A 27,062-nucleotide genomic window follows, 5' to 3' on the forward strand; every position below is an offset into this window, starting at 1 on the left:
TGTTGTTGTTGTCGTTGTTTTGCTGCCTTGCCCCAAGCTTACATTTGGTGTTGGCAAATCGGCAGGAATTTATTTACGAGTGCAATTTGTACTTCGTGTATACTTTCATTATGTTTAGTGACTTGCTTGCCTCTTCTCTATCGGTTTTCTTGTTGATGTAACTCGCTGACATCTGCGAGAAAGAGCTCCGTAGCTCATCGGATCCCCACCTGCGCTCTTAACAACTCATTTCTCATTCTGAGTTTACGATTGTCCAACGGGCTCGGCAAGCGCGAGGCCCGGACTCGCGCTCGGCGCCGAGGTGGTGCCGGCGGCGACGATGCCGGCGCGGCGGCGATGATGCCGGCACAGCGGCGGCGATGCCGGCGCTGGGGGTACCTGGGGCGTCATGTCGGGCGTCACGGGGGAGAAGCGGAAGGCTCGCAGCAGCGTCATCATCAGCTGCTTGAGGCAGCTGTGCACCTCAAACTCCTGCGGGCGGGAGGAATGGGGGAGCTGTGAGTCGCGTGCCGCCGCTCCCACGCCCCTCACGTCCCCCCACGTTCTCGCGTCTCAGCACGGCTGTCCGTTTGTCTTTTCAGCCGATGGCGGAGGCGGCGCCGACACCACGGGGCACGGGCGTCGGTCCGCCAGTAGGGGCCGATGTCCGTGGTGTTTGGCGCTCCCAATTAGGCGGTACGACGGCATCGCTCATCGAAACGTGCGAGCGCGACGCCACGCGGCCTGCTGCTCGCTTACGGCCACGGGGATCTGCGGCCGTGAAGCGAGCGGGGCGTGCGGCGCGCGCTCGGCTAACGGCTCGGCACACGAGTGCACCGCGGTTCATTCACCGGTGCGCTCGAACCGCGACCGCCCCCGGCCGCGTCGCCAGCGCCTCAAGAAGAGAATCGAAGGTGTGGGGGGAGGGAGGCACGAGGAGGAGTGGGGCGTGGAGGGTCACGAGTTGAGCACCAGGGCACAGACACGCACACGCGCAGGCGCGCGCGCAGAGATGCGCCGACAACGATCGCGATGGCCGCCCGGAGGGACGCGCGGGGAGGCGCCGGCAGGAAAGCACCCCCGCGGGGCCGGGTCTGCGAGACCGCTACTCCACTACCAATCCCAGCTGGCCAGCGTGGTGAAGCACGGTCGCGTGAACAACCGTGACCACGCGTGGCACGGCGAGGCCCTCTTCCGGCAGCGGACCGAGCGAGCGGACCTGCCGCACGTGGAGGCGTTGCCGATGTGAAACCGCGACCGCGACTCTCGATCGCCGGATCGCCGCGCGAGTCGGGTGAGTCGTTACACCCCGACAACATCGTCGTCGTCCACGATCGATCCACTGCTCGATGAAGGCCTGCCCAAGTCGTCCGCCCGCCCCCCCACCCCACCACGCCCCGGCGGCGACGAAACGACAACGATACGCTAAGACGGCGGCGAGGTGAAACGCAAACGGTAACGGGGGGGGGAAGGGGGTGGGGGGGGGCGAGCGGGAGAGGCGCACCTCCAGCAGGGCCCACAGCAGGTCCAGCGTGTGCAAGATGGCCGGCGTCTCCGTGGCGACGGAGCCCGAGGCCCGCGTCTGCAGGCTGAGCAGGAACTTGAGGAGCACCTCGTCCACCACGTAGGCCTTGGCCTGCCGCGGGGGAGAGAAGGCGGGCGGCCAATATTATTCATAATCAAGGTTTTTCATTTATTTTTCAAGGATTGCATCGCACGGAAACTTGGCCAGGCGCGGTGGCGGTAGCTCAATGGGCCCCAAGTTTATCTGCTCGTAAAAAAAATCACACGGCGAGCAAAGTAACCTCACTCACTCTCCCGCTCTCTCCACAACCTCTCACTGCTCCCCTCCTCTCCCAAAACTCTATCCTCACACCCCCCTATCTCCCAGCCCCCCTGCTATCTCTCTCCACGCCCCCCCCTCTCTTCCTACCCCCCCTCTCTCTCCAAACCCTCTCCCTGCCCCCTCCCCCTTTCTCCCCACCCCCCCTATTTCCCCGCCCCCCCCCTATTTCCCCGCCCCCCCCCTCTCCAAACTCTATCCCCACACCCCCCTCTCTCCCAGCCCCCCACCCCCACTCTCTCCCCATGCCCCCCGCCGTGTAGAGGCGTGCACGCACCAGCAGCGGTGCGAGCTTGTGGAAGACGTGCACGGCGGCGAGGAGGAAGGTGGTGGCGGCGTCCCCTCGCGACAGACTCCGCGAGTCCTCGCGCGACACCACCCTCCCGTCCTGGGGGGGGGGGGGGGGGGGTGTGGGTGGGAACGAGAGGCGGGGGGGGCATGAGTAGAGGGGCGGACGGGGAGCGGAGGGGCACGAGGGGCGGCAGAGGGGGGAGGGGCGGGGGGGTTTGGGGGGGGGGGTCACCCAACGCTCCCCCGGCATTCGCCAAGCAGATCACACGACGACAACAGCCGCCATTCGCCACCGAGTGACGGTGACGTCACCACCAGGCTAGGTGTACTTTGACTTTTGAATTGTGGAAGATTCTGTGGCTGGCAGGAGGTCACGGGACAGACCCAGGCGCTGTGGGATGACTGATCGAGACGATTGGCAGGCGCACCACCTGTGTGCGCTCTTCTGATGTTGCCAAATCGGCACACGCACGACAAAGATCCCTCGTGTGGCCTGGCAGACTGTTGGGGCAAGTGCTGCTCGCGAACGCCTACGGGGACCGGCACGGCACACGAGGGAGTGGGTGGCCGAGCACCGCCACGCCCGGCCACCTTTGTCTCCCCTTTGGCGATATTTACACACCGCACCAGGTACTCATTCGGCCCGGGACCCGTTCAGATGATCGTCACTGGTGTTGGCCGGGTCCGTAGTGCACCGCACTAACCGCTGCGTGACACACCTAGCAACCACAACCGTTTGCCAACGTGGCAGTGACATCACCACCACGCTTGTGCCAGGCTAGGTGCACGCACCGCACACAGACGCACGCACGTACGCACAGGGGGCGAGGGAGCGCCACTCACCCTGGGGTCGATCCACGTCTCCATGGCGACCTGGAAGTATCCCATGAGCCTCTGCGCCTGCATGAGGTCGATGGTCGGGGGGTCCTGAAGGGGCCGGTAACCTTCCACGGGGTACGTGGACGCGGGGTCAAGGACTCGTCCCGTCAACGCGTCCAGGGGGACCGCGGCGCGCGGGGAGGCGGGCCGCATGGCGTGGTGGGGGCGGCCGCCGCCGCCACGGAGGTGACAGCACCCAGCCGGCTCTGCCAACATCTCGCCACCGTGGGCACTACCGGGGTCACCACGGTGGCGTGGGTTCGATCCTGACCCTGACACCTCGATATCTGGAGCTCACATGGAGCTTACATGGTGGCGAGATGTTAACTACCTCTCCTGGTATACAGGAGCTCGTGGGTTCGACCCCGATCCTGGCGCCTGTATATTTGGAGTGTGCGTCTTTTTCTCTCCCCTTGGTCGCGTGGATTTTTCTCTGGGTCCTCCGGTTTTGTCCCCTCCACATTTAGAATCAACGTCACGCGTTGAGAGTATTTGGCTGCTATAAATTGCCACGTGATGATGAAGCCACTTCATTATCATTTGTGATATCCAGGTCGCTTCTGAAAAAGAGCTACATGTCAGTGGGGCCTTACCTGGAAAAGATACAGATAAATACATTTTTAAATAACACCCGGGGTCCCAATCTGGGTTTCAACCGAAGTGAATTTTAACGCACGTGTGTACGTACATATGCTGACCTTCTTTCGCACCGTACCTAGCCAACCGGGTTAATCGGAGGTGCTCGAGGAGGGGAGGGGCAAACCAAATTCACCGTATCCTCGAGTGTAGTGAGCCGACTGGTCTCATCCCGGTTACTCCGACAGAGACTCCTCACACAACTCACCTGGAGAGCCATAGAGTTACACGGAGACCCATAGACTTACAGAGAGACCTCCACAGATGTAGACCGAGACCTGCGTGCTCTCACAGGCTGGGCTGCGATTGCATCGGCTCCTTAAAGGGTAGCAGCGGAGTTGATGGTCCCAGTCCGGCTCCCAAAGAATGTTTCACAAAAAATACAGGAACCTTAAATTTGGCTCTGCACTTAAAGAAGCTCAGTTCCAGCTCTGAGATTCGTGAATATTGAGTAGACCAAAGGTCACTTGACAGGATCTCAGAGGTAGCTCTGTGGTATCCACCTCTGTGGGCCGCTCTCTAACAGCACAATGCCCCCCACACACAGACCCTTTGTCCCTTTGTCCGCGTGTGCGCAAGAGAGAGACGAGAGAGGATATCTCAGCGGGCGGCTGCCGAAGTTGAAGGAGACGTTCTCGCGGAAGGAGAGGCTGATGGCGGGGAAGTAGGCGGAGCCCGGGCCCAGCCGCACATCGGGGAACGCGACGCCCATGGACAGCCCATTTCTGCGGGAGAGCGAGAGGGAGGCGGACCGGGTGGAACGTTCACACGTGGAATCGTGGACAAAACGTGCGCTTGACAGTATTTCGCTGCCGCTGTAAATTCCCACGCGATGAGTGACGCCACTTCGTGCGAGCCGTCGTTTGTGATGGCCACGTCGCTTCTGAAAACGAGCTAGGAAAGCAGCTCTCAGTGGTGAAACAAAAAAACAACTTCAGTTCGGTTTATACGATTTCGAAAATGGCTCAAGCGATGGCATTAGTCGTGCGACGAGACGCTCAAGGCTTGGGCCCACGTGACGGCCACCATCTCCCAACGACGTCACGCCGCCGAACCTCTGGCGGGAACGCCGTAGCGACGTCAAGCCACCCCGGGAGAACTCGGGAGGGAGCGCGGCACAAACCCCCCGTGGCACGCCGAGACCACGAACTCGCCCGGGATCCCAGAAAAACAATCCGGGATCGCCGCGCGAGACAATTGGAGTTCCGCCGCCGAGGTTCGTCAAAGTGCCCCGCCGCTGCTCGGCACGCCGTCGGTTCTGCCGAGTCGGCACGCCGTCGGTTTGCCGAGACGGCACGCCGTCGGTTTGCCGAGACGGCACGCCGTCGATTCTGCCGAGACCACCGCGGTGGCTCAACCGCCAACGACTGCGGAACGGTGATCGCTCGCCCGCTGCACCACGACGCGTCCACGAGTGGGAGATTAACCCTCCTCCGTTCCGATGACGTACATGATTGAAACGAGGAAGGGTTAGTCGTCATCGGAACAAAAGCAGAAGAACTAGATAAAATAACTAGGCCACCTGGAAGGGCCGGTTGCGGCACAGTTTGGCGGTCGTGTTGCTCCGGTTCTCCGCGGTGAGAAGTGACGTCTACTACGCCTCTCTCAATACAATTTACGCTGAGCCGCTTGCGCGTTCCGAGATGTGGCGGTGAACGGGAACGCCCACACCCCGCAGCAACTTGCAGACGTGTCGGAACGGGAAAGGTTTGAAGAAGATGGCGACCCAGAGTGCCGTGACTGTGGCCACCCGAAACACACGGTGGAGTACATCGCCAACGACTGCGTTCTAAACTAAAACTGAACTATTTATTATTTTACCAGGTAAGACCCACTAAGCTATGTAGCTCTTTGTCAGAAGCAATTTGGCCATAAACGATAGCTCGACGAGGTGGCTTATCGCGTGGAAAATTTTAAAGCAGGAGCCAAATAATCTAAATGCGTGCTTTTCGAAATGTGGACGGAAAAAGCGGAGGACCCGAAGAAAAATCCACTCGACCACGAGGAGAGAGACACGGAAACTCCAAATATGCAGCAGGCGTCAGGGTCGGGATCGAACCCACGACTTCCTGCATACCAGGCGAGGTAGTCAACATCTCCTAGCCACCGTGGCGCCGTGTTCCACGCGGCCCGCTCTAGGGCGGACTGGGCAGTGCGAGTCGCACGGCTCACAAACTCACACCTGGACGTACAATTTACGCCGAACTTGCCAGTGAAGCGATAGCCGGCACCTCACCACACGCCGCGCTACACATCTCTCCGCTACATCTACCCCGCGATAAACACAGAGGCAAAGATCCGCAGTGTAGCCTCGCGAGGGCTGTTGGGGCAAGTCCCCGTCGGCGAGGCTGGTAGAGGCGCTGGGCCCGGCGCCGTGAGCGGAGGTGCCGCGGCACTCACAGGCAGAAGGAGATGGAGGCGTCGTCCAGGTCGATGAGGCACGTGACCACGTCGCCCGCCGCCCACGGCTGTACACCGCACAACAGCACACACCCCGCATCGCACACAGAACCACGACGCAGCACGCCGCAGCATACACCGCACCACGCACCGCACCACATCACACACCGCACCACACACCGCACCACACACCGCACCACACCACACCACACCGCACACCACACCACACCACACACCACACCACGCACCACACACCGCACCACACACCGCACAACATAGCACACACCACAGCACGCCGTATAGCCTGGAACAGACTGTAGGGGCAAGTGCTGTCAGCGAGCACCTATGAAGGCCGGCACAGCACACGAGGGGGTGGGTGGCCAACACCACGCCCGGCCGCCTTTGTCTTCCCAGTGGTGATGTTTACACATCACATTGGGTACTCATTTGAGGCTGAGTCGACCTAGGAGAGCCCCAGGACCGGTTTAGATAATCGTCACTGGTGTTGGCCGTGAGCGGGAACAAAACTCAGGTCGCTGGGTTCGTAGCGTAGCACGCTAACCGCTGCACCACCGCTCCCACACACCGCACCACACCACACCCCAACATACACCGCACGGTATTATACCACACCGCACCACAAATATAAACCACAAGTACCGTGGAGAGCAGAGCGAGGGGAGATAGGAGAGGGGAGAGGAGAGGGGAGGAGGGGGGAGAGAGGGGAGATTGTCGTCGTTGATGTTGTTTGTGACGTTCTGACCCCCCCCCGCCGTGCCCCTAAAGGGCATGTGAAAAAATAACGAGCTTCGTAGCTCGGGGGGAGATGAGAGAGGGGAGAAAGGAGAGAGGGAGAGGCGAGGACGCCCACCTTGCCGTAGTTGGTGGTGGTGACGTTCCACTTGCGCACGCGGTTGCCGTCGTAAGCGTACGAGTTGGGGGTGTCGCCCACGCCCTCCTGCCGGCGGCGACGGCACAGGGAGGGGGGTGGGGCGAGAGAGAGAGAGACGCGGCACGGTGAGTGTGAGTGGAGAGAGAGAGAGAGACGCGGCACGGTGAGTGTGAGTGGAGAAAGAGAGAGAGACGCGGCACGGTGAGCGTGAGTGGAGAGAGAGAGAGACGCGGCACGGTGAGTGTGAGTGGAGAGAGAGAGAGAGACGCGGCACGGTGAGCGTGAGTGATGAGAGGGACGTGGCACGGTGAGTGAGTGGTGAGAGGGACGCGGCACGGTGAGTGTGAGTGGAGAGAGAGAGACGCGGCACGGCGGGGACGAAGCGGCGGGCGGGCGGCGGGGGAGTGGGGGCGGTGGCGCGGGCACCTCCTGGTTGAAGCGGCAGTCGAGGGTGCACCAGCCGATCTGCATGAGCCCCTTGGAGGAGAGCAGCACCTCGTACATCCACTTGCCTGCGCACGCACACGGGGCCCACGGGACGGCGGCACACCAACGGATTCTAGAATCTGTCTGTGTGGAGCTTTGAGCGTCATCTCCCTCTCACCGTCCACGCACTCTCCCCTCTCACCTCACTCGGATCATTCCTCCTCCGCGGCCCACCATGGTCTAGAACTCCCCCAGCCATCCGTGCCGTCAGCCTCCCTGCCTCTGTTCAAGTCCAGGCCCAAGGCCTTCCCTCTTTCGCTCGATCAAAGAACCGGCTGCCTCTTTTATAAATGAACGCGCTCAACGTCTCCACGTGGACGTTCCGAGTCGCGGTGCGGACCCCCCTACCACACACGAGACGCGGTGCGGACCCCCCTACCACACACCAGTCACGGTGCGGACCCCCCTACCACACACCAGTCACGGTGCGGACCCCCCCACCACACACGAGACGCGGTGCGGACCCCCCTACCACACACCAGACACGGTGCGGACCCCCCTACCACACACCAGACACGGTGCGGACCCCCCTACCACACACCAGACACGGTGCGGACCCCCCTACCACACACGAGACACGGTGCGGACCCCCCTACCACACACGAGACACAGTGCGGACCCCCCTACCACACACCAGTCACGGTGCGGACCCCCCTACCACACACGAGACACAGTGCGGACCCCCCTACCACACACCAGTCACGGTGCGGACCCCCCTACCACACACCAGACACGGTGCGGACCCCCCTACCACACACCAGACACGGTGCGGACCCCCCTACCACACACAAGACACGGTGCGGACCCCCCTACCACACACGAGACACGGTGCGGACCCCCCTACCACACACCAGTCACAGTGCGGACCCCCCTACCACACACCAGACACGGTGCGGACCCCCCTACCACACACCAGACACGGTGCGGACCCCCCTACCACACACCAGTCACGGTGCGGACCCCCCTACCACACACGAGACACGGTGCGGACCCCCCTACCACACACCAGTCATGGTGCGGACCCCCCTACCACACACCAGACACGGTGCGGACCCCCCTACCACACACCAGACACGGTGCGGACCCCCCTACCACACACCAGTCACGGTGCGGACCCCCCTACCACACACGAGACACGGTGCGGACCCCCCTACCACACACCAGACACGGTGCGGACCCCCCTACCACACACCAGACACGGTGCGGACCCCCCTACCACACACCAGACACGGTGCAGACCCCCCTACCACACACGAGACACGGTGCGGACCCCCCTACCACACACCAGTCACAGTGCGGACCCCCCTACCACACACCAGACACGGTGCGGACCCCCCTACCACACACCAGACACGGTGCGGACCCCCCTACCACACACCAGACACGGTGCGGACCCCCCTACCACACACCAGACACGGTGCGGACCCCCCTACCACACACCAGTCACGGTACGGACCCCCCTACCGCACCGGCGGCACTCCCCGTGACGCCGCCGCCAAGTAAAACCACGCGGCCGCGGGCGGCCTCTCACCTGTGTAGACGCAGGTGGTGGCGCGGATGGTGCTGAAGTTGCTGTGCCCGATCACCTGGGGCAGAGGGAAGGGAGGCGACTGCGTCGTTCGCGGACGACTCTCGCGACGCCGACCTCGGCGGAGCGCAACGTGCCCCCCTCCGCACGGCACGCACCGCTCAGACCCGACAACCTCAAGCCCTCGGCCACGGCTCCCCACACAGCCAAGTCACTTACGCGCCCGCAAATATACACAACGTTCCGCGTGAGCTGGCACTGATGGCGGTGGCAATGATGATGATAATACGTGAAGGTGGTGCTGGTGGTGGTAGAGATGGTCGCGGTGTTGGTGGTGATGATTAGTGATGGTGGTGCTGTTGGTGGTAGAGATGGTGGTGGTGCTGGTGGTGGTGATTATGATGAAGGCAATGGTGGTAGAGGTGGTGGTGGTGATAATAGTGATGACAGTGGTGGTGGTGCTTCTGGCGGTTGAGATGGTGGTGGTGATGATGATGATGAAGGTGGTGGTAGAGGTGGTGGTGACGATAGTGAGGACAGTGGTGTTGGTGGTAATGGTGGTAAAGATGTTGGTGGTGGTAGAGATGGTGGTGGTGGTGGTGGTGGTAAAGATGGTGGAGGTGGTGATGATGATGATGAAGGTGGTGGTGACGATAGTGATGACAGTGGTGGTGGTGGTGGTAGAGATGGTGGTGGCGGTGGTAGCGATGATGGTGGTGGTAGCGATGGTGGTAAAGATGGTGGAGGTGGTGATGATGATGATGAAGGTGGTGGTGACGATAGTGATGACAGTGGTGGTGGTGGTGGTGGTAGAGATGGTGGTGGCGATGGCGGTGGTGGTGGTAGAGATGGTGGTGGTAAAGATGATGGTAGTGGCGGTGGTGGTGGCGGTGGTGGCAACGGTGAACACGTGGGACAGGGTGACGAGGGCGGTGAGGAGGCCAACCCCGAGGAGGTCTTCATCGACGAGGAGGAGGCCCTCGAACCCGCTGGTGTGGTCCAGGACGATGTTGTCTGGCCCCAGGCGCCCCTCCGCCTCTTCACGGACGAGGAGACACAAACGGCACAGGCGACGATTGCGTGAGACGAGCAACGGTTGAGCGTGGACCTTGGCCAAGAAAAAAAACCAACGCACCGAGGGAGAGTCCACAGGAGGTCTCCAGGCCCGGGATGAGTGAGTGAGTGAGCACGTGGGTGGGCGGGTGGGTGAGTCGGTGGGTGAGTGAAAGGATGATGGGGGGTTTGAGTGAGTGAATAGGGGGATGGGTGAGCGGGTGGGTGAGTGGAAGAATGATGGGGGATATGAGTGAGTAAGTGAGTACGTGGGTGGGTGAGCGGGCGAGTCGGTGGGCGAGTTGGTCGTCGGCCGGACAGAGCGCGCCGTAGAGGATTAGAGAACAACAAGGTGCAGCGAGGCACGGTGGCAACGCTTGCAACAGCCCAATCTCTGCCAATCCCTGCCAATCCCTGCCAATCTCTGCCAATCGCTGCCAATCTCTGCCAATCTCTGCCAATCTCTGCCAATCGCTGCCAATCTCTGTCAATCGCTGCCAATCCCTGCCAATCCCTGCCAATCGCTGCCAATCTCTGCCAATCGCTGCCAATCGCTGCCAATCGCTGCCAATCGCTGCCAATCCCTGCCAATCCTGCCAATCGCTGCCAATCGCTGCCAATCCCTGCCAATCTCTGCCAATCGCTGCCAATCCCTGCCAATCCTGCCAATCGCTGCCAAGGCCCGTGGTGAAAAGCCGCGTCGGCATCGGTCTAATGGCGGGAAGGTGGACGTGCGACGGTAGCACTCACCGGCTCCGCGCTCCGGCGCCTCCGCTCCAGGTGCCAGCAGCAGGTCGAGGTGGTGCTCCAAGTTCTGAAAACTCAGGGTTTTCCTGGGGAGAAGAAATAGCGAGTGCGTACAGGTGAGTGCGTACAGGCGAGTGCGTACAGGCGAGTGCGTACAGGTGAGTACGTATAGGTTAGTACGTACAGGTTAGTACGTACAGGTTAGTACGCACACGCGAGTGCGTATAGGCGAGTGCGTACAGGTGAGCACGTATAGGTGAGTACATACAGGCAAGTACGTACAGGTGAGTACGTGTAGATGTGTACATATAAGTGTGTACATGTTGGTGAGTACGTTAAACACCAGTGCATATGTAGTTGTGTATATACAGAACAGGTGTGCACGTACAGGTGTGCACGTACAGGTGCGCACGTACAGAACAGGTGAGCAAGCACGGCGAGTACCTGCAGGTGGCGCTACTCTTGTCGAGCACGGGGAACACGTGGTGGAGGTAGTCGCTGAGCGCCCTCTCTGCCACGATCCCTGCGGACACAACGAGCGGTGGCCCCGCGTCCGTGCGGTGACGAGCGCTCAAACGCAACCCCCCCCCCACCCCCCCGTGACCCGCACCGTGTGGGGGGGGGAAGGCCCTCGGCCCCAGGAGCGGACTGACAAAATGTCAGTGCCGCAACGGAATCGTTTCGGCCGGCTCTGTGATCTGGAAAAAATTCTCGCACCGAGGCGCACCGCATCCAGCGTGCCTCACGCCACGATTGCGGCTGCTACGGGTCACTCGCCACCAACTCTAGTCTGCTACAAACTATTTAAACTTTTTTTATTTTTTCCCAGGTAAGGGCCCACTGAGCTACACAGTTGTTTTTCAGAAGCGACCTGGCGATCACAAATGATAGCTCAACGAAGTGGCTTATCATCACGTGGACATTTATAGCAGCCAAATACTCCACACGCCTGATGGTGATTCTGCATGTGTGAGGGAAAAACCGGAGGACCAAGAAACAAATCCACACGACCACGAGGAGAGAAACAGGCAAACTCCAAATTTACAGCAGGCGTCAGGGTTGGGGATCGAATCCACGACCTCCTGTGTACCAGGCGAGGTCGTTAACATCTCGCCGACACAGCGACCGGGGAACCGTTCAACGATGAAGCCCTGGATGGTGCACTATCGCTCATACTGGGAGCGGCGCTAGTGAGGACGGAATTGGCGATGATGATGTCCCTGTGTTGCTGGGCGTGGCGGCACGAAGATGGTTTTACGTGACGATGACCCAATAAGAATGAAAGCCCGAGTGTAAAGTTGCATTGTTGTTGCTGCTCATAGCGTCTCACCCTGGAGAAAACCGGACGCATTGATAAAAAGGGTTAACTCCAAAAAAACCGGGAAGCCCAAACCAGCGCCACACGGGTCCACTTTGGTGTCCCTGGCGCTACCGGCCCGGGGCCCGTGCCCTCCCCGTGCCCTCCCCGTGGCCTACGGACGAAACGCCCCGTACACGCCTGGTGCAAGCGCCGCCGACTAAACGCTTCACAGGACAAACGGCGCAGCGTCGGACACAGCGCCCCAGAATCCACGGTATCGTGCCTCTTCCTTGCTCTCCGTGCGGTCATTGGCGACCGGGGCAGACGCCGTCACTTCTCCGCACTCGTGTTCCCCATTTCATCAACGGGGCGACTGTGGCTTAACTCAGTGGTAGTGACGGTGACTGTGGCGGTGGTGCTGACGGTGACGGCGGTGGTGGCGGTGGCAGTGGTAGTGGCGATGATGGTGGTGGCAGCGGCGGTGACCGTGATGGTGGCGGCGGCGGTGACCGTGGCGGTGATGGCGGTGGTGACGGAGGCGGCGACGATGAGGGTGGGGCTTACCTCCCGGCCGGGTTTTGGGGGCGTCCGGCTCCAGGGAGAGAGCTCCCCCCCGCTTCTGCCATGGCGACCCGCGGGACATCGTCCCCCCCCCCCCACCACTGGGCTGGGCGCCGGCGAAGCTTCACGCGGGCACCGCTCCCTCACGCCCGCATGGGGTCTCCTGGGAGCAGAGGCGACACGCGCACGCCGACAGCCTCCACGTGCCACTCAGCGGCCGTGACGACAGCAGCGCGGCGCTTGTGCCAAGGTAGCGCCGCCCTTGGGGTCACGTGAGAGGGTGTGAAGAGGGTAAACACACGTACACACATTCACACACGTACACACATTCACACACGTACACACATTCACACACGTACTACAACAACCGCTATTCGCCACTAAGTGGCGGTGACGTCACCACGACGCTTGTGCCAGGCTATGTGCACGTTGAGGCCACATGAAGTGTCGAACGCCCGGGACAGACCCAGGTGCCACGGGTCGACTGACTGAGATGACTGGCTGATGCACCACCAGTGCCCCCTACTGTGCCAACTTCCTGTGCTTTAGCGACCCGGCGGTCCGCTCATTGTTGTGAGCGTCGCTCCTCCGCCCTCCGTTGTTGTTGGAGGGCGACTGCCTCCAACTGCCCAGCAGCGTCCTTCACGAGCCTCCTCCACAGAGGCCGATATTCACACCGCTGGTACCAGTCATCGGCAAGTTCACTCAGCTCCACGTCCTCCTGTACCGCATCACTCCATCTCTTCTCCAGCCCATGCCGTCCCCGTTTTGCCCCCTCTATGCGGCCAAACAGAAGCTGCTTGGGGGCATGCAGTGGCTGGGCATGTAGGCTACATGACCCAGCCATCGCAGCCTTGCCTGCCAGAGGAGGTCACTGATGGGAATGTGTCCAGATCCTTTTACACACATACAAAGATAAAGATCCCCTGTATGGCCTGCAACAGATTGTTGGGGCACACATACACATACATACACACACACGCACATAAATACACACACATACACATACAGCGCGCTAACCACTGCGCCACACTCTGCATGAACCACAGCACCACACATTGCTTCGCACACACAAGCATACACATGCCCACTCAACCATCAAAACAAGTTATTTACTGCTACTGCTGCTGCGCTGAGCAGCGGTGCACAGGTGCCAACAACAAAACGTTCAACAAATTTGTTCGTAACACTGTGGCCTTAAAAAGAAAGTAGAAAATGTCCATCATAGCACCACGTGCCATGAAGAAGAGCCATTGCCCGAAACGTTTCCTACTACAGATACACTTTTTTTTCCTCTCAAGGCCCGCGGCATTGTTGTTGACGACCAAGGCGTTGAGTTTTCACCATCAGCTCTGCGCCGGTGCACTGCAAGCTGCGGGTATTAATAGCGCCGGCGGAGGTGGCGTGACACCAGGAGATGGCACCAGTCCAGAGCACGGTGCAGGGGGCAGCAGCAGTGGTGCAGTCCGTCAGCTCCTCACACTCCTTCCCATGTATCTTGCCCAAGGACTGATAAAACTTGAAAAAGTATTTCTTATTTGACGAGGTAAAGGCCCCGCTGAGCTGTGTATGTCTCTTTTTTCAGAAGCCACCTGGCGCCACCACGAATGAAAGTCCAACGAAGTGGTGGCTCATCATCGCCGCGTGGACATTTTCTAGAGCAGCCAAATACTGGGAACGTGCCGATGTTGGTACTAAATGTGGAGGGTTAGAAAAAACACGGAGAACCCGGAGACAAATCCACACGACCACGGGGAGAGAGAGACACCGCAAACTCCAAATATACAAGCGTCAGGGTCGAGATCGAACCCGCGACCTCCCGTATACCAGGCGAGTAGTTAACATCTCCTAGCCACGACGACAGGGCGCGGCAGCGGAGTCCATCAGCTCCACATCTCGTCAAGCAACCGCCACCCCCCTTCCCATGTTTTTATGTAACCATAAAAAAGACCTTTTTTTTTATTTGACCTACCGAGGGCCCACTGGTAGCTAGACTCTATCGTTCTTATTCTTGGTTCTTTCGGTAAAGTCACGTAGAAGGGAAATAATAAAATAATATACATATTTTAAAAAAAATCTAATTTTCTTGCTGTGGATTTCACACTTGATGATGATTGCTTGCGTTGCAGTCGAAACGTCGTGAGAATTTGTTTTGTTTTATATTAATATTATTTTATTATTTCCCTTCTACGTGACTTTACCGAAAGAACCAAGAATATGAATCACTGCAGTCACGAAAGCTTTAAATCAAAATCTATCGTTTTTTTTACCCGAAGCGACCTTGCTGCCCCCACGAACGATTTGCCCAACACGGGGGGCAGGGGCCGTATCGTCGTGCGGCAACGCGCGGCAGCAGCCGAAATACCCCCCGGACGCAGGGTCGGTCCGCTGCTGCTGCACTGAACCTCGTGCCTACCGCCGCAGGGGGCTGTGTGCGCCAGGGTGCAGCTCCCCGGAGTTCACCGGCGGGCATCGCCGCTGGGTCCATGCTCAGCTGATCTGGTCGCCGCTGCTAATAATAATGGTGGTGTTGACGTGATGACGATTCCCAGGGATGCTTTGAAAGCAGACAGCTTCACAATCTCATGTTGCGTCCTACCCTCGCCACGTGACCAACCCGCGCTGACCAGCGTGGTGGTCAAATACTCACACATACGTCGTGCTTGATGAACTTGACACCACTGTAGCAGCCATGGCCACAGTCATCTGCCAAACCCACAATCTACTGCCTTCACCCATCCAACTTGCTGTGCTGATATTACCAACCTATTACCATATTACTGCCTTCTAAAACCTGCTGCCTTGCACATAGTACTACTTGCTGTACTGCCTTCTATCAACGCACAGTATTACAGGTCTGTACTGTGACTTTACTTGTTGTTATACCATCACACACCCATCCTGCTTACTATACCATAACACACCCATCCTGCTCACTGTACCATCACATACACATATTACCTACTGTACCACCACTCACTCGTCACTGTACCACCACTCGTCACTGTACCATAACACACTGTACCACCACTCACTCGTCACTGTACCATCACTCACTGTACCACCACTCGTCACTGTACCACCACTCGTCACTGTACCATCACTCGTCACTGTACCATCACTCACTGTACCACCAGTCACTCGTCCTTGTTGCTGTACCGCCCAGAGAACCCCGAGGCCCCCGCGACTTGGATACTCACCCAGGGCCTCCCTCCTCCTCTCCCTGACGAGGTGGTGGTTGTGATGGTGGTGGTTGTTGTTGTTGTGGTTGCTCAGCACGGTGGGAACGCGGCCCGGCTCGAGCGATGGCGCGCGTCACCCTCCTATTACGGCAGCGCTGACATTGACAATGAAGAAGAATTAGAAGAATGAAGAATTAGAAGAATGACGGCGGCGTCTGAGGGCTGTCAGGGGCCTCCTCGTAGTTGTTGATTAAATAAATAAATAATCGGCGGAGGCCGCCGGGACGAGGGCGGCGTGGGCGGGTGGGACGAGAAGACCGCCATGCACTGCGCGCCGCGCGTCACCCTGCCAGCCGGGGGGGGGTAGAGTGGGCGGGGCGGGTAGAGTTGGAGTGGGCGGAGTGGGGGGCAGTGAAGGGGGGCGGGGGGGCAGTGAAGGGGGGGCAGGGGGGCGGAGTGGAGGGTGGGCGGGTGTAGACGGGTGGAGTGGGGGGGAAGTGGGGGGATGGAGTGGGGGGGATGGAGTGAGAGGGGGAGTGGGGTTGGAGTTGGGGGCGGGAATGGGGGGGAGTGGGTGGGGGCGGGTGGAGTGGGGGGGGATGGAGTGGAGGCCCACCGAGCCCCACGTGTTGCTTCATCGCAAGGCCCGCGGGCCGTACTGGCAGCCCCTGGTGGCCTTTAGGATGCACACCAAGCGAGGTGAGCTGTGTTGAGATGTTCCAACATCAAGCAGACACCTCGTGCAAGACACCAAGAACTTCATCTTCTTGGTTCCACCAAGAACTGCATTAACCACACGTAATTGCGGTGAACATGCAAACATGCTCCGATAATCATCATGCACGGCACTGTCTTTGAAACTGATTGTCCTACACCAGAGACAGCCTTCTGTATGGCCTCGTCTCACCGGTGTTCGACTGAAGGCGATTCAAGAATATTGATTATCACCACAAGTGCTGTGTGTGGTTAATGCAGGACTTGAGTCCCTACAAAGGGTGTCATCTATTTGGTGTGTAAACATATTAACACAACTCCTGTTGTATTGGCGAAAAGGTTACACGCCTATTCTTATTTTCCATACCACGATACTGGCCAAGAGTTCCATGAATTACACGAAATGTAAAAAAACACCCCATCATCATCGTGCTGCTGCTGTCAAAAATCCCCAGTGGTTTCAAATGGCGTGGCGGCCCTCACACTGATGATGTCTTCTTGGCGAAAGTGCCTCTGAAACTGAGTGAAGAGCCACTGCACCGTGATGGAGAGGCGACCTGGATATCTCAAATGATAGCTCAACCAAGTCACGGATCATCATCATCATCACCACGTAGCAAATTGACAGCAGCAGCCAAATAAGTCTCAACGCGTGACTCACGTTGATTCTATATGTGGAGTGGGGGGGAGGACACAGAAAAAATCCACGCGGTCGCACGGGGAGAGAGACACCGCAAACTCCAAATGTACAGCAGCAGGCGCCAGGGGCGGGATCGAACCCACGACCTCCTGTACATCACTAACTAAAGCAGGAAGTTATTTTTCCCCAATTACATTTCTTAAATAATTATCAAATAGAACAAGTCAATACCTATACGTATCTTGGGGTCATTCTTGATTCAAAACTGAATTTTGAAGATCACATTGATTATATTGGTAAAAAGACAAAAATAAAAATTGGTTTTCTGTATCGACACAAGCACTGCTTCCCCCCTATGTTCCGTTTGGAATTGATAAAAGCTACCGTACTGCCTCTACTTGATTACTGTGACATCGTGTATAACTCAGCCCCAAGCACTGCACTGAAGAAGCTTGACTCAATGTATCACTCGTCCTTAAGATTTGCATTGAACTGCCCATATAGAAGTCACCACCGTGATCTCTACATTGGGTCAAACTTAACATCTCTCAATGTTCGACGGCTTGTGCATCAGATCGTATTTATTCACGATGTACTTACAAAGAAATCCACAGACTACCTGCTGGATCTCCTCTTTGTTTCAAAGAACAAATTTGACCTAAGGTCTTCGCTCATTTACCAGCTTCACATTCCCTATTGCCGCACAAATACTGGAGGAAGGGCATTTGCTATTGATGCCCCCAGGGTCTGGAATGCTATTGCCAATAAACTGCAACTTGAATCACTACCTGTGATCTTCTCTCAAAACTGCTCTAGAGGAGTTGTACACCCCTAGCTGCCACTTCAATTCAGTGGCCTAAAATACAATGAAATGTTTCGCTCCGGATGATCGCTGCAAGTATGATCTGTGTTTTGATTTAGTGTGCTGATCTTAAAGGTGCATTGAAAAATGTTGACACTCCGACTGATGCTCCTGCTGTTGTGTAGTGACTCATGCAGCCAGCTGTGGCTGCAGGGTTTTGGTAGTACATGTTGTTTACTTCGTTTATTGTGAAAATTCGGTCACAGTTCCTATGATCACTGTTTCATTGCTTTTATGGCTTTATTTTGGTGATTTTCGAAAAGTTTTTCGGTTTGGCCATGTTTGTTTGCTGTAGTACAGTTAGACTGGTGGCCTTAATCTAAATTGTCTTGTGGTTGTTGTTGTTTGACTTGCATCCCACTGGGATTTACGCACAGTGTTGGTGTACGGTGCTTTTTCTGCAATATTTTGCTGTCTTTTCTTGGATTTCTGTTTGCACATAGTCACTTTAAGATGTTTTCTTGTTCATGTTTTAGTTTTTTTGTTTGTTGCGGTTGCACCCGATTCAAGAGCCGAATGGCTCACAGGGCTATACCAAATAAATGAACTTGAACTTGAGTTGTGCTGTAAAATATCTGTGACGATTATCTGAACCGGTCCTGGGCCTCCTCGCCTAGGTCGACTCAGCCTCAAATGAGTACATGGTGCGGAGTACCCGGTGCGGTGTGTAAACATCGCAACTGGGGAGACAAAGGCGGCCGGGCGTGGTGCTGGCCATCCACCCCCTCGTGTGCCTGGCCAGCCTTCATAGGCGCTCGCTCACAGCGCTTGCCCCTACGGTCTGTGGTGTTTATTAATAAGAGGCAATCTTGATTTGAACCCACAATCTCCTGTACACCCAGGCGAGGCAGTGGCGTTCCGTCTCCACCAGGGGGGAGTGCAGCCACGCAGAGGGGCGTGCGAGACGGTGCAGTCGCAGCACCTGGAGCAGCATCACGAGTGGACCGCAATGGCGGTCGTGGTGGTTGTGTTTGCGCCGATCTCATCCTGGACGTGAGCGACCGCCCCCTTGTCAGCCCACTCCACACGCCGTGCCGGTTCTTGGGGATTAATTTGGTCATACTTCACCACGCTGGTCTGTGCGGGTTGGAGAAGGCGGCGCGCGGGGGGGGGGGCATAGAAGTTCAGTACAACGAATGGGCTGAAAAACATCTTCATGTCGAGGATCGCGGAGCTTGGGCTGTTGCCTCCCCGCGTCTCTGCGGTTCCCTCCTCTCGAGTAGCTCGCTCGCTCTCCCGACAGCAAATACCGTGCGCGGTGCCAGTCTGAATCACAGTTGAATCATCAGCCTTCGCCAAACTATCACCTCCCGTGTCTTCCACAAGCCCAGTCAACCCCATGTCGTTGACCGCGCGTGCTCCGACCCGCGTGTCCCGAATAGTCGCCTCTCCGTAAATCCAAGCGTGGATCTCTCTGCCACACTCTTCAACTTTTTATCAATTTTTTTTCCCTCGTCGGACGACCGAGGACTCGTTTGGATACTTTGCGGGCACCGTCTAAATCAAAACACCATCTCCGTCTCGCGACACGGAGATCTGGTGGGCGACCGGCTAAAGATCGAAGGAGTTCGGCCGTACATCCATCCATCCAGCAGCGGATTTACCGTGGCTGATGGTGACCGATGCGGTTGTAATTCTGCGTGCAACGCACACGGCAAGCGGCAGCAGCGACTCAGTAAAGACGCGGGACAGGGACGGACAGCAGAGTAACAGCAACACCTCCACCACCACCACCCAGCGGGGAGGAGGGAGCAACAACACGAGTGGAAAATAAACAGAGAGATAAACACACGGGCGTCTCACGCGGAATCAGGGGTTCAACTCAGGGCTGGGGTTCAAGTGAGGCTACCCACGACATCTGTATTCGTGCGTGCGAGGGAGAGAGCCGCGACGACGCATCGAGTCATCGCTCGATTCCTAAGACTCGCTGCGCTCACGTCCAATCGGCCGTGTGAGCATCGATTTAGTTTTTCTTCAAAGTACGAAAATTATCAATCGACAGCCATGGTCAGTCCACCGCTGAGTTTTCAGTGCGGTGCGCGAACCACTGCGACACCGCTCCACCCGCCCTCCCATAATACCGTAGGCTAACAAATTGCATGTTTTTACTCGCAACAATGTCCCAGCCGCATTGTTTTCACGTGGTAATGATGATGTTTATGCTCCGCTTACGCTCAATTTTCCAGGCCGCGCGTGTTATTGCCTCGGTAATGCCTACAGATTGCAGCATGGCAACCCCTTGTGATGTTGTGGGCCATTATGTGGCGGATATTTCCATTAGAAAGAGGTGCGATTAATGTGCTTCACGTGACGATGAGGTGCATTAGTGGCACAGACTCACAAAGCGGCGTCGTTCACCGCCAAGTGGCGGTGATGTCGCCGGCGAGGCCTCGGTGCTTGTGCCAGGCTAGGTTCTCCACACTGCGGCCGCCGCGTGAAATGTGCAAGGCTCGCCGCTTGCACACGGGCTGATGGAGCAGCAGCAGCATCATCATCATCATCAGTAGCAGCATCATTATCAGCATCATCATTATCAGCATCATCAGCAGCACCATCATCATCATTAGCAGCATCATCGGCAGCATAAAGTGGACTCCAATGTGCACGAATACAAGACAAAGGTCCCCGTATAGCCTTAACATACTTTTGGGGCAAGTGCTTTTAGTGAGCGCCTATAAAGGCCGGCACAGCGCACGAGGGGGTGGATGGCCAGCAACCACGCCCGGCTGCCTTTGTCTCCCCAGTGGTGATGTTTACACATTGCAACCAGGGACTCATCTGAGGCGGAGTCGACATAGGGACCGGTTCAGATCATCGTCACCGGTGTTGGCCGTGAGCGGGATTCGAACTCGGGTTGCCGGGTTCGCAGCGCAGCGCGCACCGCTCCCAAACATACACGCACACACACAGGAGTGTGCCGAGACCAATACCTCCCCCCCCCCCCGTGTAGCCTTAGGGCAGGTATTGTCGAAGGCAAGTGTTGTTTGCGAGCATCGCTGAGGCCGACACGGCATGCGATTGGGTAGCGAGGCCAGCACCACGCCCGGCCGCCTTTGTCTCCCCAGTGGTGATGTTTGCACACCGCTCTCGGGCATTCATTAACGCCCGAGTTGGCAGAGGGGAGACCCAGGACGGGCTCGTAGATCAATCGCCGCTGTTCTCCATGGCAAGGAAGTGAACCCTCGGCCCGCCAGGTTCGCAGCGCTGCGTCAACACAGGCGTGCTACGTGTGCTCAGCCCCGCCAGTCATCATCGCACCCCGAAAACGAGACGCGCAGGGCACGCGCATCACCTTCAGCCTCATTGTCCTCGCTGCATTTTAGCTCGGAGAAAACACGAGTTGGGCATTTCATGGACACTCGACAGAGCAAAAAGATGTGGGGGGGGGGGGCTAGTCTGGATTAAGAGGCCGTTAAAGTGACCGCAGGTGTAGATCTGACAGCGTCTCACTTGCACACCGAAACCAGACACGCGCGCAGAACGTGCAGCCTGGTTTTCCACTCGTGGTCCGGTTCAGATAATGATTTGATGACCGCTCGACTGGGCCCCGCAGTTCACTGCCAGCGAGTGAGTCCTGGATGTAAACTTCCTTCCCGAGCGGACAAGACGCCGATGGCACTGTTGTAATATTAGCGAGAGAGAAAAACGAAACGTACATTCTGTGAAGTGTCCCGCTGGTGCAATGAGACCAAGGGTACTGCTGCAGCGCGACTCGTTTATCGTGAAAAGCAACGCAGCTCCGCGTCCACAGAACGACACGGACGTTGAATCGGCGCCCTCCCTCATGACACGGATCAGGAGCGCGGACATTGCGGAACGAAGACCGAAACGTACGGGAACGACACACGGGGAGAGCTGCACGCGCGCGTGGGGACTGCATCGAGATAGGATGAGGGGGGGGGCACGCCAGGAGCGGAGGGCGCAAACAGGTGGGAGATGCCATCCATAACGCATTAGCGTGGGCGAGGGCACGGCACGGCTGGCTCGACGGGATGACGGTGACGGGGGTGACGGTGACGGGGGTGACGGGGGTGACGGTGAAGAACAATGACGCGGAGGCAGTGTCGGGATAGATGGATGGAACGCGTCCCGAGAGCGGATCCAGCGACGAGATCCGAGGCCGCGGGAAGACACCGGACGGGCCGCGGCATCACAGGACCGCGAGAGACGACGGCGGTGGCTAAGGGCGGGGGGGGGCCTTCATCCAGCAGTGGATGGATCACGGCTGACGATGACGAGTGGATCATCGTCACGAGTCATCGTCACGAGCCATCATGCCTCCCACCGTCCCCTGCCCCGCAAAGAAGACGGCGCTCGGCCCCATCGAGCCAAGCGCCGCTCTATCGACGGATGAGAGCCAAGAGCAGTGACTCGCCGCTGTGGTCGAGTGGCTCACAGCGAGTACCCAGCACGTCCACAACAGCAGCAGCAACACTAACAGCAGCAGTACTAGCAGCAGCAACAGCAGCAGTACTAGCAGCAGTACTAGCAGCAGCAACATCAGTACTAGAAGCAGCAGCAAAAGCAACACTAACAGCAGCAGTACTAGCAGCAGCAACAGCAGCAGTACTAGCAGCAGTACCAACAGCAGCAACAGAAGTACTAGCAGCAGCAGCAATACTGATAGGAGCAATACTAACAGCAGCAACAGCAGTGCAAACAGCATCAGACAGGAAAGACTTGGCGAGTGGGGTGATTTGTATGTTTACTTGACATGGGCCAGTAGAAAATCGTGGAAATCATCCAGCAATGTATAGCGCTACCCACCCCCTGCATGTGGCCCCCACGCCTCCCGCGGAGGCGATGGCGAGAGACTCGAGACGATGCATTTGTTGTTTCCCCGTCTCTGTTTAGGTTCAATCTGAGAGATGTAAAATAATCATAAACCACGGCCTCAATAATAACGAGGATCGGAATAGCACGCCCAACAGCTCCCTCGGCTCAGAGAGGGGGGGGGGGGGGCGAGCGAGCGGCCCTCCCCGTGGCCGGCCCCATCCCCATCTGTTGCGCAACGGTCGCGCGTGGCCCTCGGCCATCCGTGGCCCTCGGCCATGCGTGGGTGGAGTGGGCTGCGCGCTGTGACGAGGTTGGCCCGGCTCGCCGTGACGAGCCGCGGCTCGCGACGACGCACGTGGCGCGAGTGGCGCGAGTGGCGGGAGCACGTCGCGTGGTACGAAGCGGCCACCACGGTCGGCGTGGTTGCGGCGGCGGCGTCACGTTGTGCGCGCGGGGTGAGGTGGCGTGCCGGTGCGGCGTGGTGGTGCGGCGTGGTGGTGCGGCGTGGTGGTGCGGCGTGGTAGTGCGGCGTGGTGGTGCGGCGTGGTGGTGCGGCGTGGTGGTGCGGCGTGGTGGTGCGGCGTGGTGGTGCGGCGTGGTTGTGCGGCGTGGTGGTGCGGCGTGGTGGTGCGGCGTGGTGATATCCGGCGTTGGTGGAGGTGGGCAGAGTTGTGGACGTGGCGGGGAGCGGCGAACCCCGGGCGGCCGGAGTTCGATTCGCGCTCGCGGGCGACGCCAGCGACGGATATCCGAATCTGTCCTGGGCCTCTCCTAGGTCGACTCAGCCTTAAATGATTATCTGGTGTGGCATGTAAAACATCAGGACTGGGCAGACAAAGACGGCCAGGAGTGGTGCTGGCCCTCGAGTGCCGTGCCGGCCTTAACAGCCGATCGCTAACAGCGCTTTCCCCGACAGCATGCAACGTTGATACGAGGGATCCGTTGCCTCACGGTGTGGATGAATATTATGTAATCAAAGATGGCAATCCATGCGGATGCACGCGAGCCGATCTTATCGCTCCGTCTCCGCAGCAGACGCTCCGCCAGGCGTGTTCACTCCTTCGGTCGCCACCCTGTCCGCTAGTCTCTACCGCCGCCGGGCATCAGCCCTTCTCAGCGTACTTCTCTCCTCGTGATCCACGCTCCTCGCCCACACGATGACTCTGACGCAACGTTTCTCCCGTTGTAAAATGGCCTTCCTTTAAGAAAACAAGGCTCCAGCAATGCCACACCCACGATCACGCACCAGAGAGTCACGATGCGAGAAGCGACGCGGCGCTGTGCGGGCCATCTCGAGCCGGGCACGGCGGCGGCGGCGGAGCCGTGGGAACGGTGCTGCCGGCGTGTGCGGCCGACCCGACGATGGGGGAAGCGATCGACGCGCTCGCAGATGCGTGCACGGGGTGGGGATCGCTGTTTATTATTTACGGACAAAAAACAAGGCAAGCAAATGCGCCGTGTCGATACACACCGGGGGTCGCGTGAACCAACGACGAAAGACACAAGCGACGTTACAAAAGAGACGGTAAAAACACCGAATTTGGACGAGCGTCAAATTAAAGTGCGGGTGAATTGTCACGTGGTACGTGTGGCGGTGTGGTGTATCGGGTGGCACGGGATAGTTTGGCGATGTGTGGTGTGAGGTGGCGACAGTATAGCTTGGCACGGCGTGGCGTGGCACGGCGTGGCGTGGCACGCTGTGCTGCTACTCCGCGGGCTGCACGCTGCGTACGAAGCAGGCGAGCGCCGTCTCGATGCCCTGCAGCTGCAGCAGGGTCTGGAAGGCCCGCGATGCATCCTCCGGCAATGCGCCCAGCCCCTGCTCCTCCACTGCAAGAGACGCCGCCACCCCCCCCGTCAAACAACAACAACCGCCACCAGAATCACGCGCCTCGTTCATCCTGGAGGAACCCAGCTATGAAGCTCGATGTTCACGGCAACGTCCACCAGGAGGGACGACCACGACGTGTCTGACGCGGGGCTGGGCGGTTGTCACCGAGCGCCGTCTAGGGGTTGGGCGTCGCCGGTGCCGCCAGCTCGGCACCCTCGCCAGCTCGGCACCCTCGCCAGCTCAGCACCCTCGCCAGCTCACCCGGCCCCGGCTGGGCGAGAGGGTCCTGGCACACCACCCACCCTGGCCTCGTGTGCACGCCCCGCCCCACAAGGTGGAGCGGTCCAAGAGACGAGAGGAGGGCGGGGGGGTCTGGGACAGCGATGTGCTTGGGTGGACAATGGGGGACTTGCTGGGTGGACAATAGGGGACGCGCTGGGTGGACAATAGGGGACGCGCTGGGTGGACAATGGGGACTTGCTGGGTGGACAATGGGGACTCGCTGGGTGGACAATGGGAGACGCGCTGAGTGGACAATAGAAGACTTGCTGGGTGGACAATGGGGACTCGCTGGGTGGACAATGGGGGACTCGCTGGGTGGACAATGGGGACTTGCTGGGTGGACAATGGGGGACTCGCTGGGTGGACAATGGAGACGCGCTGGGTGGACATTGGGGGACGCGCTGGGTGGACAATGGGGACTCGCTGGGTGGACAATGGGGACTCGCTGGGTGGACAATTGGGGACGCGCTGGGTGGACAATGGGGGACTTGCTGGGTGGACAATGGGGGACTCGCTGGGTGGACAATGGGGGACTCGCTGGGTGGACAATGGGGACTTGCTGGGTGGACAATGGGGACTCGCTGGGTGGACAATGGGGACTTGCTGGGTGGACAATGGGGACTCGCTGGGTGGACAATGGAGACTTGCTGGGTGGACAATGGGAGACTTGCTGGGTGGACAATAGGGACGCGCTGGATGGACAATGGGGACTCGCTGGGTGGACAATGGGAGACTTGCTGGGTGGACAATGGGAGACTTGCTGGGTGGACAATGGGGACGCGCTGGATGGACAATGGGGACGCGCTGGGTGGACAATGGGGACTCGCTGGGTGGACAATGGAGACTCGCTGGGTGGACAATGGGAGACTTGCTGGGTGGACAATGGGGACGCGCTGGATGGACAATGGGAGACTCGCTGGGTGGACAATGGAGACTCGCTGGGTGGACAATGGAGACGCGCTGGGTGGACAATGGGAGACTTGCTGGGTGGACAATGGGGACGCGCTGGGTGAACAATGGGGACTCGCTGGGTGGACAATGGGGGACGCGCTGGGTGGACAATGGGAGACTTGCTGGGTGGACAATGGGGACGTGCTGGGTGGATAATGGGGACTCGCTGGGTGGACAATGGGGGACGCGCTGGGTGGACAATGGGGGACGCGCTGGGTGGACAATGGGGGACGCGCTGGGTGGACAATGGGGGACGTGCTGGGTGGACAATGGTAGACTTGCTGGGTGGACAATGGGGGACGCGCTGGGTGGACAATGGGGACTCGCTGGGTGGACAATGGGGACCTGCTGGGTGGACAATGGGGACTCGCTGGGTGGACAATGGGAGACTTGCTGGGTGGACAATGGGGACGCGCTGGGTGGATAATGGGGACTCGCTGGGTGGACAATGGGGGACGCGCTGGGTGGACAATGGGGACTTGCTGGGTGGACAATGGGGAACTTGCTGGGTGGACAATGGGGGACGCGCTGGGTGGACAATGGGGGACGCGCTGGGTGGACAATGGTAGACTTGCTGGGTGGACAATGGGGGACGCGCTGGGTGGACAATGGGGACTCGCTGGGTGGACAATGGGAGACTTGCTGGGTGGACAATGGGGACGCGCTGGGTGGATAATGGGGACTCGCTGGGTGGACAATGGGGGACGCGTTGGGTGGACAATGGGGACTTGCTGGGTGGACAATGGGGGACGCGCTGGGTGGACAATGGGGGACGCGCTGTGTGGACAATGGTAGACTTGCTGGGTGGTCAATGGGGGACGCGCTGGGTGGACAATGGGGGACGCGCTGGGTGGACAATGGGGGACTCGCAGGGTGGACAATGGGGGACGCGCTGGGTGGACAATGGGGACTCGCTGGGTGGACAATGGGAGACTTGCTGGGTGGACAATGGGGACGCGCTGGGTGGACAATGGGGGACTTGCTGGGTGGACAATGGGGGACGCGCTGAGTGAACAATGGGGGACGCGCTGGGTGGACAATGGTAGACTTGCTGGGTGGATAATGGGGGACGCGCTGGGTGGACAATGGGGGACGCGCTGGGTGGACAATGGGGGACGCGCTGGGTGGACAATGGGGGACTCGCTGGGTGGACAATGGGGACTTGCTGGGTGGACAATGGGGGACTTGCTGGGTGGACAATGGGGACTTGCTGGGTGGACAATGGGGGA

General features: G+C 58.9%; 2 protein-coding genes across 3 annotated transcripts in view; both read right to left on the reverse strand.

Moving 5' to 3' along the window:
* Positions 1–16,132, reverse strand: part of RNF123 (ring finger protein 123) — a 73,442-nt gene extending 57,310 nt beyond the window's left edge. The window contains exons 1-14 of the mRNA XM_078872517.1: positions 15,796–16,132; positions 12,599–12,758; positions 11,179–11,257; positions 10,738–10,820; positions 9,881–9,972; positions 8,938–8,992; positions 7,347–7,432; positions 6,900–6,986; positions 6,029–6,096; positions 4,228–4,353; positions 2,957–3,071; positions 2,100–2,210; positions 1,484–1,615; positions 379–471 (exon numbers count right to left, since the gene is read on the reverse strand). Of these exons, the coding sequence (XP_078728643.1) occupies positions 379–471; positions 1,484–1,615; positions 2,100–2,210; positions 2,957–3,071; positions 4,228–4,353; positions 6,029–6,096; positions 6,900–6,986; positions 7,347–7,432; positions 8,938–8,992; positions 9,881–9,972; positions 10,738–10,820; positions 11,179–11,257; positions 12,599–12,677 (1,206 nt within the window). The 5' untranslated portion in view covers positions 12,678–12,758; positions 15,796–16,132. The remainder of the gene's footprint in view (positions 1–378; positions 472–1,483; positions 1,616–2,099; positions 2,211–2,956; positions 3,072–4,227; positions 4,354–6,028; positions 6,097–6,899; positions 6,987–7,346; positions 7,433–8,937; positions 8,993–9,880; positions 9,973–10,737; positions 10,821–11,178; positions 11,258–12,598; positions 12,759–15,795) is intronic.
* Positions 16,133–24,203: 8,071 nt separating this feature from the next.
* The window catches only part of CENPP (centromere protein P), a 75,459-nt gene continuing 72,600 nt past the window's right edge, over positions 24,204–27,062 (reverse strand). Inside the window, exon 9 of one of the 2 annotated variants that reach the window (XM_078872522.1) lies at positions 24,204–24,599. In XM_078872522.1, the coding sequence (XP_078728648.1) occupies positions 24,475–24,599 (125 nt within the window). In that variant the 3' untranslated portion in view covers positions 24,204–24,474. The remainder of the gene's footprint in view (positions 24,600–27,062) is intronic. The other variant, XM_078872521.1, reaches the window with a different exon arrangement.

The sequence above is a fragment of the Lampetra fluviatilis genome, chromosome 34 (genome assembly GCF_964198595.1).
Source record: "Lampetra fluviatilis chromosome 34, kcLamFluv1.1, whole genome shotgun sequence".
In the NCBI taxonomy this organism is placed as follows: domain Eukaryota; kingdom Metazoa; phylum Chordata; class Hyperoartia; order Petromyzontiformes; family Petromyzontidae; genus Lampetra; species Lampetra fluviatilis.